The sequence below is a fragment of the Petromyzon marinus genome, chromosome 6 (assembly GCF_048934315.1).
Source record: "Petromyzon marinus isolate PM22_M1 ecotype Great Lakes invasive population chromosome 6, UKy_Petmar_22M1.pri1.0, whole genome shotgun sequence".
NCBI classification, from domain to species: domain Eukaryota; kingdom Metazoa; phylum Chordata; class Hyperoartia; order Petromyzontiformes; family Petromyzontidae; genus Petromyzon; species Petromyzon marinus.
In genome coordinates, this window is record NC_133672.1 from 17,115,845 (window position 1) to 17,134,486 (window position 18,642).

An 18,642-nucleotide genomic window follows, 5' to 3' on the forward strand; every position below is an offset into this window, starting at 1 on the left:
TAATACGTGCAAGTGTCACAACTGCTTACACCTTCACATTTATTTTACCAACGAATTTTAAATGTAAAGGCATGCTATTAAATACATTTAAAAATACTTGACTTTAGTACATCTGAGACATGAAACTATTTCAAAAACGTTGCATAAAAACTGGCAAAATAGCCTCAACAAGAGCAAACACTCCCAATGGGGCAGCAGCTTGAACAGGTCGACAGAGACACGTGCGTACTACTGGCAACATGGCTGTCGCTGGCAGCACCTTTTGGAGCTGTAGTGTCTATAGAACTGCCTGCGCATTTCAGAACGGTATGCTCTAGGTAGACTGAATATTTGAAAGCTTGTTGCAATGCTGCAGCGGTTACTATAAGTACACTACAGTGCTCCGGAAAAGCTGTAAGAAGTGCTGTTTGGAGTGGTTGCCAATGAGGTACCCATTGCCCTGCAAGCAGGTGGCAGTTTTCATGATAGCGACCACCTGAATGCAGGGCCCAGCCTGCCATTTGTAACGCATCTCAAGCCTGTTCAATCCACCCACTTTTTTGCCACAATCGAACAATAATGCTGAAAAAGAACACAACGTAAAAATGTCATTCCCAGTAAGATCAAAGTAAGTCTAAAAAGCGTTTTTTTTAAATGCTTAAAAATGTACAAGTTGATATACTACATATGACTACAAACGAAAAATGCTATATAAATGCACAAGTGGGGAGTGAGGCTGCACATGCCTCCACTCAGTCAATGCTTTGACGAGAGTCCAGGTGACGAATTCGAGTCATGGGACCACATAAAAAAAACTGCAATCAAAGCTGAAAATGTCCACACATGGTGTACACACAATAAATTCCATTTTCATGTGTGTTAGGCATTTCTTGTTTGTTGACAACAGTCTGTTGAACAGGAATCCAGCTCCAGCAGGCATCTTGGTGAACACTGCTTCACAGCAACAACACAAAGACGAACAGGGCGCAGCAACACTTCTTGCAGGCACCATCCTCCTCGTCTCTACTCGCAAGTTATTACGAAGTACTGGTGACACCTCACAGGCTGAACAAAACAGCTTCCCTTACAGTCATCAAATCTTCCCGATGGGCTCAGGGAAAACGTTTTTTTCTGTCCAGTGATGGAAGCATACACAAGCTGTTGCAGTCAAGGTTTATAACAGGAGAGGGAGGCTGGACAAAGGCTGCCCCACCAAGGAAGATTCCAAGCCAGCCCACACAGTTAATGGGCATGGACTAGTTGTGCTGCAGGGTGTTGGACTCGATTGGAGGGGCAGAGTCGTACAATGTATCTGTGTCATGCGTTGGCTCCCCTGCCAGGGTGCATGGGTTTGACAACGTGCCTGCACCACAGTCGCAAAAAAACCTGCCAAAGGCACACAAAATACACGATGAAAAACGAGTCAACTGCTTTACAAGCAACTGTAGCTCATCTCATACACCCTCTAACCATAGAATTGCAATGATACTCATGCTACCAAACAAGTGATGCAGAACACAAGTCAATGGCAGGCACTACCGGTCATGGCGAATGAACTCCACATCGTGGCCCTGGTGGCATTTCTTGATGCAGTTCACACATATGGCATTTCTCTCCGTTGTATTACATGTGTGGCACCTGCAGAGGACAGGGGAATACGTCATTTTTTTCTTCTTTTCATGTAACTACAAACGATGCCCACCAACATAACTAAGATAAATATTTAATTAAAGTCAAACTGAAAGATCTACCTTCTTAAGCTATATGGCAATGTTCATCTAAATTGATGACCCTGAGACAATGGTGAAAATAAACTTGCAATGTCTTAAAATTAATATTTGTTTAAAAACATATGCTTGACATGTCCAGTATTATTTATCTTCAAAGGGGAATTATATGCAGAAAACATTGGCAGAGGAACAATGTTTAGTGGTGGGATTTCTTCTTGATCAATGTTCATAAGGTCAGCAAGACCTCTGTTGAACATTTTACCACAATGCAAGACCATCTAGAAAATTTTACCACCCTTGAGATATGCATCAACTGAGATCTGCTACAGAGCATCGCACGCTTTCAGATGCACTTCTACATCCATCTGGAATACACTTCCTTCCAATATTTGGAAGCCAATTGAGCTGTGCACTTTTAAATCTAAATAGAAAACTATTTTTTATTTACTTTTTCTGTTTAGTTTGTCCTAACTCCGCACCTCCAATTAGCACGGTTGGCTACGCACAATGTGAAAGAAGTTCAACATACAGAATGTGCAGCTGTGCTTTAACTCAAAACAGATGACGAATAGGGGTGCCGCAGCAGTGTTGAAAGGGGTAGGGCTCACCGGTAGAAGTCGTGCATGGGGTAGCTTGTGTAGCTGGAGATCTTATAGAGACACTGCCCCCTAATTACAGCTTTCTCAATGGCATCTTGGTTGTTGGCTATTTTGTTATCTATTTAGTATCAAAAGACAAAAGCACACACATCCAAGGGCATCAGATTACTCATTCATCAAGAGCCATTATTACATCTTGACTTAAAGCTTTCGTGACTGCAGGACTTCATATTCTTTGGGTCTCTGTAAAGTCACGTAGATAGGTTCAAAGAAAATAACAAAAATGACGACCGCTTGCGATTGAAACGCCATATTTAGTTATTTTTGTTATCTTCTTTGAACCAATCTACGTGACTTTACCGAAATACCCAAAGAACATAGCCATTATTCATTTACAAAACATTAGATTAACTGTACAATAAAATGATGTCTAAGTATTTTACAGGTCAATTTACAATTATTATCCTTTGGTACCAAGCCTATCAGTTTGTGCACAGGTGTTGAGGACGTGAAGAAGTGCAGACACACGACAGAATTCACCTTTCATGTTCACGATGACACCCGATGCCAGAAAGAGGCCACCAAACTTGTTATTGAAAATCTGGTTTCCTTCCAATGTGGCTGTAGCATGATTTGTTATTTCAATTCCTACAAACACATAACAATCACGTGAATATTCATTATCCCAATAGTAACTTAAGGAAACAAAATGCAAATAATCTGAAGGAAAATAATTAGTCACTCGCATAATTTGCATGTTCGTATATTCAAACAATGTTAAAGCCCTCAAGCTAGATGGGTGGCAAGCTGCTGTAATCTGAGAGATGTACAAAGCGTATTTCACTTAACATGTCAGATTTGCTAATGACAGTCACGATATCAACAAGTCGAAATGAGCTACCAGATATGATTAAATAACTTAACAAAAAAGTCTGGAAAGTTGTGCTCAAGATTCATGAGTAAAACCAGTCATGAACAGATTCTTTGCTAAACAAGACAAAAAATTTGCTTAAGGGACCCAATTGCAAAATGCAAGATTATGTATACTTAGAGCAATTATTGAAGGTGAATGGTGATCAAAACAATGAAATAGGAGTGCAGGTTGGAGTGTCTCTGTAAAACTGAATATGAAAATCAACATGCAGATGTATCTATAGAAGGTTTTCAATCAGTACGTATGACCTACGTTAACTTATAAGTTAGAAACATTAATAATAATAAAACCTTAAAGCTCAAAAGTGCACAGATCATGGAGGGGTGCATGCTTACGAGACAGAAAGGGGAACATGTGGATCACAGAACAAACACAAATGAGACACCATATTGACTTAAGTGGGATCCGGCACAAACATGTTCTGAGGATGGATGATAGCTGATGGTCAAGGCTGGTGATTGAATGGCAGCCAAAGCATAACACCCCATAGGAAGTTCACCGAGAAGAGGGATGACACCATGTGCACGACCGAGTTGGATTGTTGCATAGAGGACTTTGTGGGATGGCAATGTATCCATGCTGAACTTCTTTCACACTGTTCATATCCAGCCGTGCTAATCAGAGGTGGTAATGACTTGAGGCCTTCATCCAGCAGTAGGTAGATTAGGGCGAATGTAATTTAATGGGTGAAGGTACGTGATACACGTTTTGCAGTGTTGTTTAGGATGACTGCGACCTACCCAGGAGCAGTGGTGAAAGGATATGTCATACAGGTATTGGTTAAAGTTGGACCTCATCCACTTTACATAAGAACAATAGAAAACGGAACATTACCTGCTGCAAACCCATCAAAGATGCGGTTTTTGCGGAGGGTGGGATGGCTGTTGGTACTGACAAGCACGCCTGCCTGTGCATTTCGAAATATATCGTTCTCTTCCAGTATTCCTGAACAGCCAACATCACGCACATCACTCAGTATCTCCAGATGCATTTTCTATCATTGGCTGGATGCAACTGTTCACAATTAAGGTTAAACGTTAAGAAAGATTAACAGCATTTCAGTGTGTGCCGAGGAGGCTGGGTGGCTCTGATGTAGGCACACAGCCAGTGCTATTGAGATCCTGAGTTAAAATATGGGTAGATGCATGTAATTAAACAATTCCCATTTGTAGCAAATGAATTATCCCAGCCCGGTCATCAATGACTACAAATAAACCCATTACGTGGTATCACTCTATTGAATCGACTTTAGCCCTGAGAATTAAAATATTGGTGTAACTCCTAGCAGTGTTTGGGAAAAGTGTGGCACTTATGTGTAAATATCAAACGGTCACTTGTAAGATTTTTCAGATTACATGTGAAAATCTATCGAGTAAGTCATATTCAGACACACGGTTAAGACGGCTCTGCAAGATTTCCGAGTATATTTGTTGTCCCATTAAATGACACGGATAGCACACTGGAAATAATATGGGGAAAACACCTAAATATATATTGCAATAGGTAGCTGCGTGTGGTGTGTGGGAAGGTATAATATATATGCGTGCACATAGGTAAGTGCATGTTGATAGGTGCATACACATGGGGTAGGTGTAGTGTTTGTGTTCTTTTGAGTGTACGTGTGTTGGTTTTAGTGTGTAGATGCATTTGCGGTGTATGTGTAGGTAGGTGTATGCGTGGTATCTGCAGCAGCTGGCACACCTCGGCCACCATTGAAGATACAAATGCCTCCATCTCGGCCATCGTGGATCTTATTTCGCCGGAGCGTGGGGTTGCTGTCTGTCTTAATCCAAACGCCTGCCATTGCATTGTCAAAAATCTCATTGTCCTCTATAACCCCCAGACCTAAGCGAGGACAGAGAGTACAACACAGCAGCAGGGGAAAACACCTTCTGTATTTGTGCAAACACAACACCCAGGGCTATTTAAGTTCTATTTTTAAAAAATCCCCTGGATTAAACAACATTTATAGCAGGTGTTAGTCCACATATCTCCTTTGCAATGAAAACATATGTAAGAGATCCCTTATTTCATTTTATGATCATTTTGCATATTGTTTAAAATAAGAGTTGTTTCACTCAATGAATCAGAATAACAGTGAGGGATGACCTACCAGAGTTGTACACCAGAATGCCTCCATTCTGTCCACCCCAGATTTTGTTTCTTCTAATCTTGGGGTTACTTCCAGTTCTGTGGTATATGGGTGACAATGTTACATTCAGTAACATCCAAATTAGGTATCTTAGGACAAAACACATCACACCCTAATTAAAGACATCAGTCAGCTCAAGACTTGCACCACACGCGGTACAGATGGACTGTGCGATTTACCTGATCTGCACACCAGAGTACATGTGGTTGTAGATGTCGTTGTCTTCTAGAACTCCATGTCCATTGTCATAAAAGTATACTCCAACCTTCACGCAAAACACGTACAGCTCAACTAACCACAATGTGCACCATCTGCCGCTGGGAACAGCAGACAACTGTTTTGATATGGTATATCATACATGACTACATTATGGGGGAATTGGGAGCTAAGACATTTGTACAGGTTTAAGAGAATTGCAAGTAAATGCATTTCATACAGAGGCCCAAAATCAAGCAGCACACACCACCCACAAGCTCCTTTCTCAAGACCTCCCCCGAATGGCAGCCAAGTTGCTACGCACCTGCTTGCCAGAATGGATGCGGTTACGGCGCAGGACAGGCGTGCTCCCTGTTGTCACCCACACCCCGGCCAGCGTGTTGCTGTAGACCTCATTCTCCTCAATGACGCCTTGTCCCTTCTCATGCTGTCACACGCACGTACACACACACACACACCACACACCATACGCCATTACATGGGCAACGATTTGTTTAGCGATGCTTTCTTAACCTCATTTCACTTTTTACAACAAACATCACAATGCCACGGCAGCATCGGAAACATGTTTGTGGAGCTTACCACGTAGATGCCACCATGCTGCCCGTCATGTATTTTGTTGTGGCGTACTATTGGGCCGCTGTTTGTTCGGATCTGGATGCCGGCGAGTGCATTACCTACAGTCAAAAACACAACTTGTACTTCCGTGCAATACGAACAAACCTTATTAGCTTACGATACATTTCAAAATTAAATAAGTGATTGTAGCTAGATCTGTAATTCACAAACCATAAATATCGTTGGCTTCAATAAGGCCTCTTCCTTCTCCAAAGATATACACTCCCCCCTGGTTTCCATTGAAGATGGCATTCCCTCTGGAAAAATACAATTTCATGGACTTAACCACAATGCACCTCATGACTGGATTACACATTACTCAAAGTGAACATTAACTAGCAATTCATTAAATATTTAAATGAATTAGTGGGTGTTTAGATTATTTTGGCTTCCACACAAGCCATTTGTGGCCATGTCGCTTCTGAAAAAGAAGCTAATAACTTAGTGAGATTTATCTGGTAAGATAAAAAAATGTTTAGTTTTATTTGTATATTTTCTTAAGTGATATTTTTTTTTACATTTCCTACACTTTACGCTCCAAATGTATATTTGTATTATTTATTAATACTGGAGGAGTCCGATGAGCTATAAAGCTCTTTTTCAGAGATGTCCAGTAGGGACGGGTCAGAATGTTACAACAAACAGATTTAGGGAAACAAAAAACGAGTGGCCGCCCACGAATAGCTCCAACTGGCACGAAGGCATACATCTAGCTAGCGTGAACACCACCAGTGAATGTATCCCTTTTGTAAACATCAAAGTGCAGTCTGCTGAGCAAATGTGATTCATGTAAAGCTGTCATCTAAGTACCGGATGGTGGGGTCACTGTTGGAGGTGACCCAAACGCCGGCAAAGTTGTTGCTGTATATCTTGTTATCGATGAACTGTCCACGTCCCTTCTCGTGCACGTAGATGCCGCCCGTCTGTCCGTGGTGAATCTCACAGCGCACCACCGTGGGATTGGCGTACGCCTTCACTTCGAAGCCCGCTATCCGGTTGCGGTGGATGTTGCAGCTGTCAAAGTAGCCCTGCATAAGAAGCTCCCATTAAGCACATGCACAGCCTAACAAGCAAGCAGCTCAAGCCCAGTGTCATTCCAAGCACACCTTGCAGTGCAGCCCAGCCTGTAACCCAACGCTCACAAAAATTGTAATGAGAAGATCAAAGGAAAGAAGAAAGTGTATTGAAATCACCAACCATGCCATGGTCGAAGGTGAAGACCCCGACGTCACGGCCATGATGAATGTGGTTGCGGCGGATGATAGGGTTGGCATGATTCTTGACCCAGATGCCCGCGAGGGCATTGTTTGAGATCTCATTGTCCTCATAAGTGCCCTGGAAGAAAATTACACCAACCAGTCTATCATCACCAACCTAATAGCAAATGTAATCTTTGTATTATACGAAAACATGTGCTCAATTCCCCTCATCACATTTAAATGTATTTTTGACCATCAAAATATCCTGTTTATTCCAATATTTTTACAAACCCTATTGCAGGCCTTCATTACGTAAAACAAATTCATTCTCCTCCAATGATTATATCTCAAACATTTATATTAATAAAAAAACACTATGACTTGGAATTTCCATGGCTTTTCACTCTCCTTCTAACCAAATACAAAATACCTTAAATTTGTACTTAAAACTTTCGTGACTGCAGGAATTCATATTCTTGATTCTTTCGGTAAAGTCACGTAAATAAAAAATTTTTATAAATACATTTACAAATAAAATTAAAATAAACAAAAATATCAAAAAACCCATGACGTTTCGATCACAACACAAGCGGTCTTATCAGGCGGAAAGAAAAGAGGGGCAAGCCTCAAAATGTAGCTGCTTATATTATTATTTTTTCTATTGTTTTTTTTTCTATTTACGTGACTTTACCGAAAGAGCCAAGAATACAAAATACCTTCATCTTCTTTGGTTCTTTCGGTAAAGTCACGTAGAATGAGAATAAAATAATAAATTGATAAAGCATTTTATTTTATCAATTTATTATTTTATTCTCATTCTACGTGACTTTACCGAAAGAACCAAAGATGGATCCTTGCAGTCACGAAAGCTTTAAATCGAAACAAAATACCTTGTTTTGAAAATTCTGTTCCTACTTGCATCTCTGACCTTAATGACCCCTCACCATCATTCCCACTTGGAGGCTCCGAAAGAATACTATCATCACTCTAAACTCCTTTCAATTTCCACACAATGGGAGGCCACTCGTTCTTTGTTGCCCTAAATCTGTAATGGTCTTTCCTTCCTCTCAACCATTTAAAGACTAATGGGTTACCATTCTTCTGCAGCATAATTGCTAAAGCCGCCCTAATCTCTGACTCCTAATTATACTATGTATGTCATTTGCGTATATTTTTTCTTAGATTATGGTTGCCACTGTCATGTACACAATCTGTTCGTTGATGTTATACTGGGATGCTGTTCAACTAAATGGACATGACTATATGTAACATTAATGTCCGTACAAGAAACCAAATAATTCACCTGTGCATGGTCGGTTATGTAGAGCCCCACATTTTCACAGTCACTGATATTGCAGTGCTTAATGGAGGGGCATGCTCCCTGGCCACTTACACAGACTGCTGAGCCCACTGCAAACATGAATGTAAAACAAGTATTACAGACCATTCAAACAATTGACATTGTTTAAATCAACATGGCACATATATGTATGAACTTCTTTTGCAACTGACATTGCCAACCGTGCTAATTGGAGAGAGTGGTAGGGTCAGGACCATGTTGAGCCGCCTTTGCCTCCCAAGTTGCCAATGTTAACAGACATCACAGATACTCATTCAAATCTGAGCTCATGACCTCATAAACATGACAACAGCTATGAGTGTAAGTTCCAGTTGGAGCCCAGCTCTGACCTGAGTGCCATATGTAAACCACATTATTGCCACTGCAACCAATACCCACTACGACTATTATATTTTGGTACTGGCAAAGGAGGTCCTATGATACGAATTATGATGTTTCATATTAAATGCATTTCACAAATCACCTCCATAACATCTTTATTTTAATGAAATGCACGTCCCTACATACAGTGAGGGAAAAAAGTATTTGATCCCCTGCTGATTTTGTACGTTTGCCCACTGACAAAGAAATGATCAGTCTATAATTGTAATGGTAGGTTTATTTGAACAGTGAGAGACAGAATAACAAATCAATCCAGAAAAACGCATGTCAAAAATGTTATAAATTGGTTTGCATTTTAATGAGGGAAATAAGTATTTGATCCCTCTGCAAAACATGACTTGGTACTTGGTGGCAAAACCCTTGTTGGCAATCACAGAGGTCAGACGTTTCTTGTAGTTGGCCACCAGGTTTGCACAAATCTCAGGAGGGATTTTGTTCCACTCCTCTTTGCAGATCTTCTCCAAGTCATTAAAGTTTTGAGGCTGACGTTTGGCAACTCGAACCTTCAGCTCCCTCCACATATTTTCTATGGCATTAAGATCTGGAGACTGGCTAGGCCACTCCAGGACCTTAATGTGCTTCTTCTTGAGCCACTCCTTTGTTGCCTTGGCCGTGTGTTTTGGGTCATTGTCATGCTGGAATACCCATCCACGACCCATTTTCAATGCCCTGGCTGAGGGAAGGAGGTTCTCACCCAAGATTTGACGGTACATGGCCCCGTCCATCGTCCCTTTGATGGGGTGAAGTTGTCCTGTCCCCTTAGCAGAAAAACACCCCCAAAGCATAATGTTTCAACCTCCATGTTTGACGGTGGGGATGGTGTTCTTGGGGTCATAGGCAGCATTCCTCCTATTCCAAACACGGCGAGTTGAGTTGATGCCAAAGAGCTCCATTTTGGTCTCATCTGACCACAACACTTTCACCCAGTTGTCCTCTGAATCATTCAGATGTTCATTGGCAAACTTCAGACGGGCATGTATATGTGCTTTCTTGAGCAGGGGGACCTTGCGGGCGCTGCAGGATTTCAGTCCTTCACGGCGTAGTGTGTTACCAATTGTTTTCTTGGTGACTATGGTCCCAGCTGCCTTGAGATCATTGACAAGATGCTCCCATGTAGTTCTCATGATCATTGCAACTCCACGAGGTGAGATCTTGCATGGAGCCCCAGGCCAAGGGAGATTGACAGTTCTGTTGTTTCTACCATTTGCGAATAATCGCACCAACTGTTGTCACCTCACCAAGCTGCTTGGCAATGGTCTTGTAGCCCATTCCAGCCTTGTGTAGGTCTACACTCATGTCCCTGATATCCTTGGAGAGCTCTTTGGTCTTGGCCATGGTGGAGAGTTTGGAATCTGATTGATTGCTTCTGTGGACATGTGTCTTTTATACAGGTAACACGCTGAGATTAGGAGCACTCCCTTTAAGAGTGTGCTCCTAATCTCAGCGCATTACCTGTGTAAAAGACACCTGGGAGCCAGAAATCTTTCTGATTGATAGGGGGTCAAATACTCATCTCCCTCATTAAAATGCAAATCAATTTATAACATTTTGACATGCGTTTTTCTGGATTTTGTTGTTGTTATTCCATCTCTCACTGTTCAACTAAACCTACCATTAAAATAATAGACTGATCATTTCTTTGTCAGTGGGAAAACGTACAAAATCAGCAGGGGATCAAATACTTTTTTCCCCTCACTGTATGTTATCAATGATATGAAACCCAGCACAGTTGCTCATCGGCATATTTTCCTGGTGCCATTCACGCACCAGTGCAAGTGCTGCGGATGAGCGCGTGTTCAATGGCAGGACAGCAGTTAACCGTGATTTCCAAGCAGTGGTGAGCGTTGTGGTGATTTCCAGACTTGTCCTCAGGGTTAAACTGTGAAAACACCATGCACGTAAAATTGTCTCATCTCCATCAGAGACCGTTCCCATTATAGAGCACACATTATACAAGGGTCTGGCATAGTGTACCTTGATGGTGACAAAGCCAACATAAGCATCTTCCGAGCCTTCCATAAACACAAATGTGGAGTCCCTCGTGTTCTCGATTATCACTTTGTCCGCCACCTTGCCTGGTGCTGGGCACACACATTGTAAGAGACATGTAAACCAAAACAAATGAATGAGAATTAGCAAAACCAACCCAACATGATATTTGCAAATAAAGAAACGGATATATTATATACACAACCATGCATGTGTTTGTATAATAGTTGCAACTGGGTGGATGGTGCGGACCGGCTCCGAGCAGCGTGATGGGAGACTCCACATAGATCCACTCATCAGTGTAAAGTCCCGAGTGCACCAACACGAGGCCATCAAAGTGGCCCTCCTGTACGCCTCCCAGTGCATCCTCAATCGTGTCATAGTACTGCATGCGCAGACACACAAACACAAAAGTGGAAAGGCTGCCAACAGAACACGATGCACAGGCACAATCCCATACAACGGTGGTTAATCGCTGTATACTCATGGCAAACAAGCAAAGCTTAGTGAGCATGGGAGAGGGAGACTATATGGCATGCGAGGTCTAATCACATGCTTCTTGGTTGAAATGTTGTTGACAAGGGAGATAATTTTAGATTACAGTACGGTGTGATATATGCATTATATTCTGGAAATTACGAGAGTGTAAAGTGGTCAGAAACTTATCTGACAACTCATCACTAAGTTACAAGCCAAAAGGGGTAATCATTCAGAAGCATCTCGGAAACACAGATTGTGCACGTGTAATTCCTCTGAGTGGCCCTATTCAACAACGAAGACTTAACATTCTTTCAGCATCTAAACACCGATTCTACTATATTTAGGTAGATACGCAATTTGTTATGCCATGACCTCCCAATGCCAAAGATACTAAAATGCAGATGCAGTACAGACTCACCAGCATATTTTCCCGGCCCTTGTACCGTGCAGCATTGTTGTAGAAATGTTCAGCAAAGCCCGGCTTGACATGAGCTCCTTTATACTGTTAAGGCAGTGCCATGCAAGCATACAAAAAGGCACACAGAGACAAACACAACATCATCATAAATATATCCCATATGAATTTTAAGTATATTCATACAACAGATGTAACCCATACTTTGTATGATATTCACAAATCGTTTTAAAAGTAGCAATAGCTACTTAAGATAAATAAGCCACTACCTGGATTACTCGATAAAAAGCAACTAAGTAACAAGGGTACTCATGGCAGGGTGAGTATTCACTAACCAGTTGCCGGAAGCTTTCCTTCCAGGGGTTGGCATTGTCATAGTCGTCCGGATGAATCTGGAAAAATTTTCCAGGCTCGGGGTGCATCATGGGTAACGTGTACTCAAACACATCTATGTACAATTGCTTCCTGCAAGAGAACAACCAAAGAAAGGTTATGCCTCATTCTGTTTGCTCAAATAAACTGATTCATCACCGGGTGGAATACATGAGGGGGTATGGATACTCACCAAAGGATGGGGTCACTGGCGAGCGTGCTGAAGCGTTTGCAAACGCAAGCAACACGGCAGAGATCCTGCTCCAGCAGGTACGAGAACACCTGCAGAACCACCTCGTCTGGAAGCTTTTCCTGAAGGTAGCGTTCTGCTGGGGCTGGGGATCCAGAGGATACACTTCTCACTTCTCACTCAAAACCTCAGCAATTATGCCATTAGCATTAACATCTACTTTTCGAACTGAGATGTCATCGGAAGTCATACTTACGCGCAGGTTCCTGTGTTTTGCCCGACAACCGTAAGCGCTTCGTGCGATGGCCCATGTTCTCACTACTTGATGTCGGAGATGTCTGAAGACAGTGACAAGAAAAATGTTCACCTTTTCATTGCTTCGCAGTGTGATAGCTACCAGTATCTGCTAGTGAATAGACACCCAGACCACTATCAGAACCCCAACCTAGAGCAGAGCAACCTTTAGTGAATGGATGTGCTTTGATGAAAGGCCATTGCCTGAAACGTTTACTATATACTTTTCCTTTTAAGGCAGTGTTATTGACGAATGTGTTGACACTTTGACACCAAATGAAATAGGATTATTATATTTTCTTACCTTGAGTTGGGAAGGTAATTGTTTCAATTTGTTCCAAAAGCAGTTTGTGTCCTCAAAGCTTGTGCAAATAAACAATCTGCACAATCTACTGAAGTCCAAATAACAATTTCAAATGGGATTTGATGCAATCACCGACTACTGATGTCCCTCCAGGGTGACGATAGTGAGTACCATTAGGCACAAAGAAAACAGTAAATGTTTTATGGATTGAACCACCCCAACCACAGGAATGTATAATTTATACCAATGGCTCAGGGATATAAATGTGATGCTGACTGCAATGTGCTTCATTAAGCAGACCAAGAACACAGCCAAATTGGTATTCGGGTGAGACAATCCCAAGCTCTGGAAAAGGATTCTCAAAAGGTACTGGCTTAGTGCTTCATAATTGGTATCAAACTTCTTATCCACCCACCAGCTACACATCAGGCCCACACCTCTCCCATATTAAACGAGCATCAAGATTCATGCGAGGGCGCACACGTGTAAAGTGTAAGACTAAGAATTTGAAAAGTATAGCGCGCCGTGCATGGTCATGTAAAGTGGTGTGAATTCATAGCAGTGTGGATGTAGCGGTGTACAGACGGCTTGGTACCTCGACCTCGCCTCGAGTCTGTGAAAGTGGTCGCTTGGGGGTCTGAGATTTCCGCCTCAGCTGGTAAGGACTGTTGCTCTGCCCTCCAGCAGCTCCAGATTCATCACCCACTGGTAGTGGCATTGGGGCTGGGGCCACTTCCGCTGCAAAGAGGGGAAAACGAATCTTAAACACCTTTATCTGTCTGCATAATCAACTGATTTGCTAATGCTTTAAATTTATCTCAGCACATACATATTGTAATAAAAAGAAAACTCATTTGTTTGAAAGCCTGGTCGAACATAAGTGATTGATTCTACATGAGATGGGGCATTCAGACGACAATTTTGGTAGGTGTGGGCTGAAACCTCGAGTTCAGAAAGTATGGAGCATAACACACAGCAAATGTTACTAAAACTGGTTTCATTAAATAGTTCAACATAATGCAGGGTAAACTAAAAGCTCATCGTCCAGGTTTTAAAGCACATTAAAGATGCAAATTCAGACGTTTTAGACATATACCTGCATTGAATTTTCCCTTGCAATGTGCCAGGATGTACATTCAGCTGTCACCTTAAAAAGACCGAAACACGACTATGTGTGGCGCTGAATGGTTGGTATAGGCTGTGTGAAGCAGCTCGTGGATGGATCTGTTTGACCAGGACATCCATTGAGAGATGAATACGGGACCGACTTGATTAACCACACACTAAGTTGACTCGCCAACAGCCCAAATACAATCACTAGACCCGAGCTCGACTCACCAGTCTCCATATCAAAGCACCAGAGCCTGATTTGATTCACCAAGACCTGACTCGACTCACCAGGGCCTGACTCGACTCATCAGAGCTTGATTCGACTCACCAGTGCCTGACTCGACTCACCAAAGCCTGATTTGATTAATCAGACCCTGACCCGACTCACCAGAGTTTGATGCGACTCACCAGGACCTGACTGGACTCACTAGGGCCTGACTCGACTCACCAGGATATTACACAAATCATCTGACCCCGACTCTACTCACCAGGACCTGACCCGGATCACCAGAGCTTGACTCGCCTCACGAGAGCCTGACTCGACTCGCTAGGGCCTGACTCGACTCACCAGGGTCTTACACAAATCATCTGACTCCGACTCTACTCACCAGGACCTGACTCGACTCACCAGTGCCTGACTCCACTCACCAGGACCTGACTCGACTCACCAGCAACTGATTTAGCTCACCTTAGCCTGACTCGACTCACCAGGGCCTGACTCGACTCACCAGCAACTGATTTAGCTCACCTTAGCCTGACTCGACTCACCAGGGCCTGACTCGACTCACCAGCAACTGATTTAGCTCACCTTAGCCTGACTCGACTCACCAGGGCCTGACTCGACTCACCAGGACCTGACTCGACTCAACAGGAATTGATTTAACTTACTGGGGCCTTACTCGACTCATCAGAGCCTGAATCGGCTCACCATAGCCCGATTCCACTCACCAGAGCCTGATGCGATGCAACAAGAGCCTGCGGCGACTCACCAGCAACTGATTTAACTCACCAGTACCTTACTCACCAGAGCCTGACTCGACTCATCAGGACCTGACTCCACTCACCAGCAACTGATTTAACTCACCAGGACCTGACTCTGACTCACCAGCAACTGATTTAACTCACCAGGACCTTACTCACTCACCAGAGCCTGAATCGGCTCACCATAGCCCGATTCCACTCACCAGAGCCTGATGCGATGCAACAAGAGCCTGCGGCGACTCACCAGCAACTGATTTAACTCACCAGTACCTTACTCACCAGAGCCTGACTCGACTCATCAGGACCTGACTCCACTCACCAGCAACTGATTTAACTCACCAGGACCTGACTCGACTCACCAGCAACTGATTTAACTCACCAGGACCTTACTCACTCACCAGAGCCTGACTCGACTCACCAGGGCGACTCGACTCACCAGCAACTGATTTAACTCACCAGGACCTTACTCACCAGAGCCTGACTCCACTCACCAGGGCCTGACTCGACTCACCAGGATAGGACTCGACTCACAAAGCGCTGACTCCACTCACCAGCAACTGATTTAACTCACCAGAGCCTGACTCGACTCACCAGGGCCTGATTTAACTCACCAGGGCCTAACTCTACTCACCAGGGCCTGATTTAACTCACCATCAAACGATTTAACTCACCAGGGCCTAACTCTACTCACCAGAGCCTGATTTAACTCACCAGGGCCTGACTCGACTCACCAGGGCCTGATGCGACGCACCGAGAGCCTGATGCGACTCACCAGCAACTGATTTAACTCACCAGGGCCTAACTCTACTCGCCAGAAACTGATTTACCTCGCCTTAGCCTGACTCGACTCACCAGGGCCTGACTCCTGCTCACCGGGGCCTGACTCCGACTCACCAGCAAATGATTTACCTCACCTTAGCCTGACTCGATTCACCTTAGCCTGACTTGACTCACCAGGGCCTGACTCGACTCACCAGGGCCTAACCAGACTCACCAGAGCCTGACCCGACTCACCAGAGCCTGACCCGACTCACCAGGGCCAGACTCGAGTCACAGGGCCGGACCCGACTCACCAGGGCCTGACTCCTGCTCACCGGGGCCTGGACTCGGCGCAAAAGGCTCCGGGCTCGACTCGAGGGGCTGCCTCGACTCCATCGGGAACCCCGACTCGACTCACCAGCATCGAACGACTCGGCCAGTGCCTGGACCCCGACTCAACCGGGGGAGCGGGGGGGGGGGCGCCTTGGACTCCACTCACCAGGGGCGTCGTTAACCTCAACCGCCGGCCGGGGCCTCGCCACCCTCCTCGTCCTCCTGCCCGCGCCGCGGCCCGAGCTCATTGTGCCCGAGCCGCTCCGAGCCGAGGGGGGGGGGGGGTAGAGACAGACGAAGAGCGACGAGCGGAGACGAGGAGTGAGAGAGACGATGGGAGACGACGACGACGACGAGGTGTTGGTGGTGGTGGTCGGGTGGGGGGGTAGAGACGTTCAGCAGCAGCAGCACAAAGCGCCGAGCTCCACGGCGGGCATGGGTGGGGGAAGCTGCCGAGAGCTGCGGGGGGCTATGAGAGCGCTCTTAGGGGAGCGGCTGTAGGAAGGAGGGGCTGGGGCTGCTGCTGCTGCAGCTGTGGAAGGAGCCTTTGACTGGCTGTAAGTTGTGGGGTTGTGGCAGCAGCAGCAGCTACGAGGGCTCCGGGAACTGTTTTCGGAACTGCCAAAGGGAGTGCTGTTGGGGAGATTTTGCAGGCACTTAAGGCCGCTTGTGGGAGACGCTACGGATGCAATGGCTGCTGTTGGGAGCTGATGTACGGGCTATGAGGTCTCCCCTATAGAGGCTGCAATTGGGAGCTGTGGCTGGTGTAGGAACTGCTATGGATGCAATAACTGCTGTGGGAGCTTATGTAAAAGCTATGAGGTATCCCCTATAGAGGCTGCTATTGGGAGCTGTGGCTGCTGTAGGAACTGCTATGGATGCAATAACTGCTGTGGGAGCTGATGTAAAGGCTATGAGGTATCCCCTATAGAGGCTGCTATTGGGAGCTGTGGCTGCTGTAGGAACTGCTGTGGATGCAATAACTGCTATGGGAGCTGATGTACGGGCTATGAGGTATCCCCTATAGAGGCTGCTATTGGGAGCTGTGGCTGCTGTAGGAACTGCTGTGGATGCAATAACTGCTATGGGAGCTGATGTACGGGCTATGAGGTATCCCCTATAGAGGCTGCTATTGGGAGCTGTGGCTGCTGTAGGCACTGCTATGGGAGCTGCAGTAGAGGTTTCGTTGGTAGCTGTGGCTATGAGAGCTGCTGTAGAGGCTACGGGAGTTGTTGTAATAAGCAATAGGGACGATGGAAGCTGATATGGGGGCTATGAGAGCTGCTATATAAGTTGTAGGGGCTGCTGTGGGGTTTTGATGGGAGCTATAGGGATATGGGAACTGCTGTAGAAGCTGTAGGGGCTATGGTACCTGCTGTAGAAGCTACAGGTTCTGCTTTGCGAGCTGCTGTCGAGACTATAGGGGCTATGCTCACTGCTTCGTGGCTACGAGAGCGCCTTTAGACGATGTGGGAGCTCCTGCAGAGGCTATGGCAGCTACTGTATGGGCTATGGCAGCTACTGTATGACCTATGGAGCTGCTGCATGGGTTATGGGAGCTGCTGTAGGAGCTTTGGGAACTGTTGTGGGAACTGTTGTAGGGACTATGTGGGCTGCTGTATGGACAATGAGGGCTGTGAGAGCTGCTGCAGCGTCTCTGGGAGCTGCTGTAGGGGCTGTGGGGCTGCTGTAGGGGCTGTGGGGCTGCTGTAGGGGCTATGGGCGCTGCTGTATTTGCTGTAGGGGCTGTGGTGCTGCTGTAGCTGCTGTAGAGGCTATGGGGCTGATGTGGGGCTGCTGTAGGGGCTATGGGCGCTGCTGTAGGGGCTGCTGTAGGGGCTGTGGGGCTGCTGTAGAGACTGCTGTAGCTGCTGTAGGGGCTGCTGTAGGAGCTGCTGTAGGGGCTATAGGGCTGCTGTAGGGGCTACCGGCGCCGCTGTGGTCGGGGTCGCTGTTGCGGGGTCCACGCCGCCATTTTGCGGAGCCAATGGCGCTGCGAGCCGGGCCCAGCGCCAACCAATCAGCACGTCGCGTGTGGGGTCACGTGCCGCCGCCTGGTCACGCCCCTGCCATGGCAACCGCGAACATTTGAATTGAGACGTAAACAGAATAAACACGCACACACAACAACAACAACCGCCATTCGCCACTAAGTGGCGGTGACGTCGCCACGACGCTTGTGCCAGGCCATGTGCACCTTGATGCCACGTGAAGTGTCGAACGCCCGCTGGCAGGAGGTCACGGGGC

General features: G+C 45.4%; 1 protein-coding gene across 3 annotated transcripts; it reads right to left on the reverse strand.

Moving 5' to 3' along the window:
* Positions 1–25: 25 nt before the first annotated feature.
* Positions 26–18,378, reverse strand: LOC116939379 (F-box only protein 11). Of its 3 annotated transcripts, none has more exons than XM_032947645.2 (23): positions 16,562–18,378; positions 13,808–13,950; positions 12,871–12,952; positions 12,618–12,759; positions 12,388–12,517; positions 12,056–12,139; positions 11,410–11,542; positions 11,143–11,249; positions 10,936–11,047; positions 8,731–8,837; positions 7,426–7,563; positions 7,039–7,256; positions 6,400–6,485; positions 6,193–6,287; positions 5,915–6,037; positions 5,574–5,659; positions 5,356–5,432; positions 4,944–5,087; positions 4,077–4,187; positions 2,849–2,956; positions 2,318–2,426; positions 1,519–1,617; positions 26–1,365 (listed from the first exon to the last, which is right to left on the reverse strand). In XM_032947645.2, exons 1-23 carry the CDS (start codon positions 16,641–16,643, stop codon positions 1,236–1,238), a joined length of 2,646 nt encoding a protein of 881 aa, XP_032803536.1. In that variant the 5' UTR covers positions 16,644–18,378; the 3' UTR covers positions 26–1,235. The 3 variants fall into 3 exon arrangements, with proteins under 3 accessions (XP_032803536.1, XP_032803537.1, XP_032803540.1); XM_032947646.2 differs by lacking the exon at positions 16,562–18,378 and adding an exon at positions 16,377–16,503; XM_032947649.2 differs by lacking the exon at positions 16,562–18,378 and adding an exon at positions 16,481–16,498.
* Between the last annotated feature and the right edge of the window lie 264 nt (positions 18,379–18,642).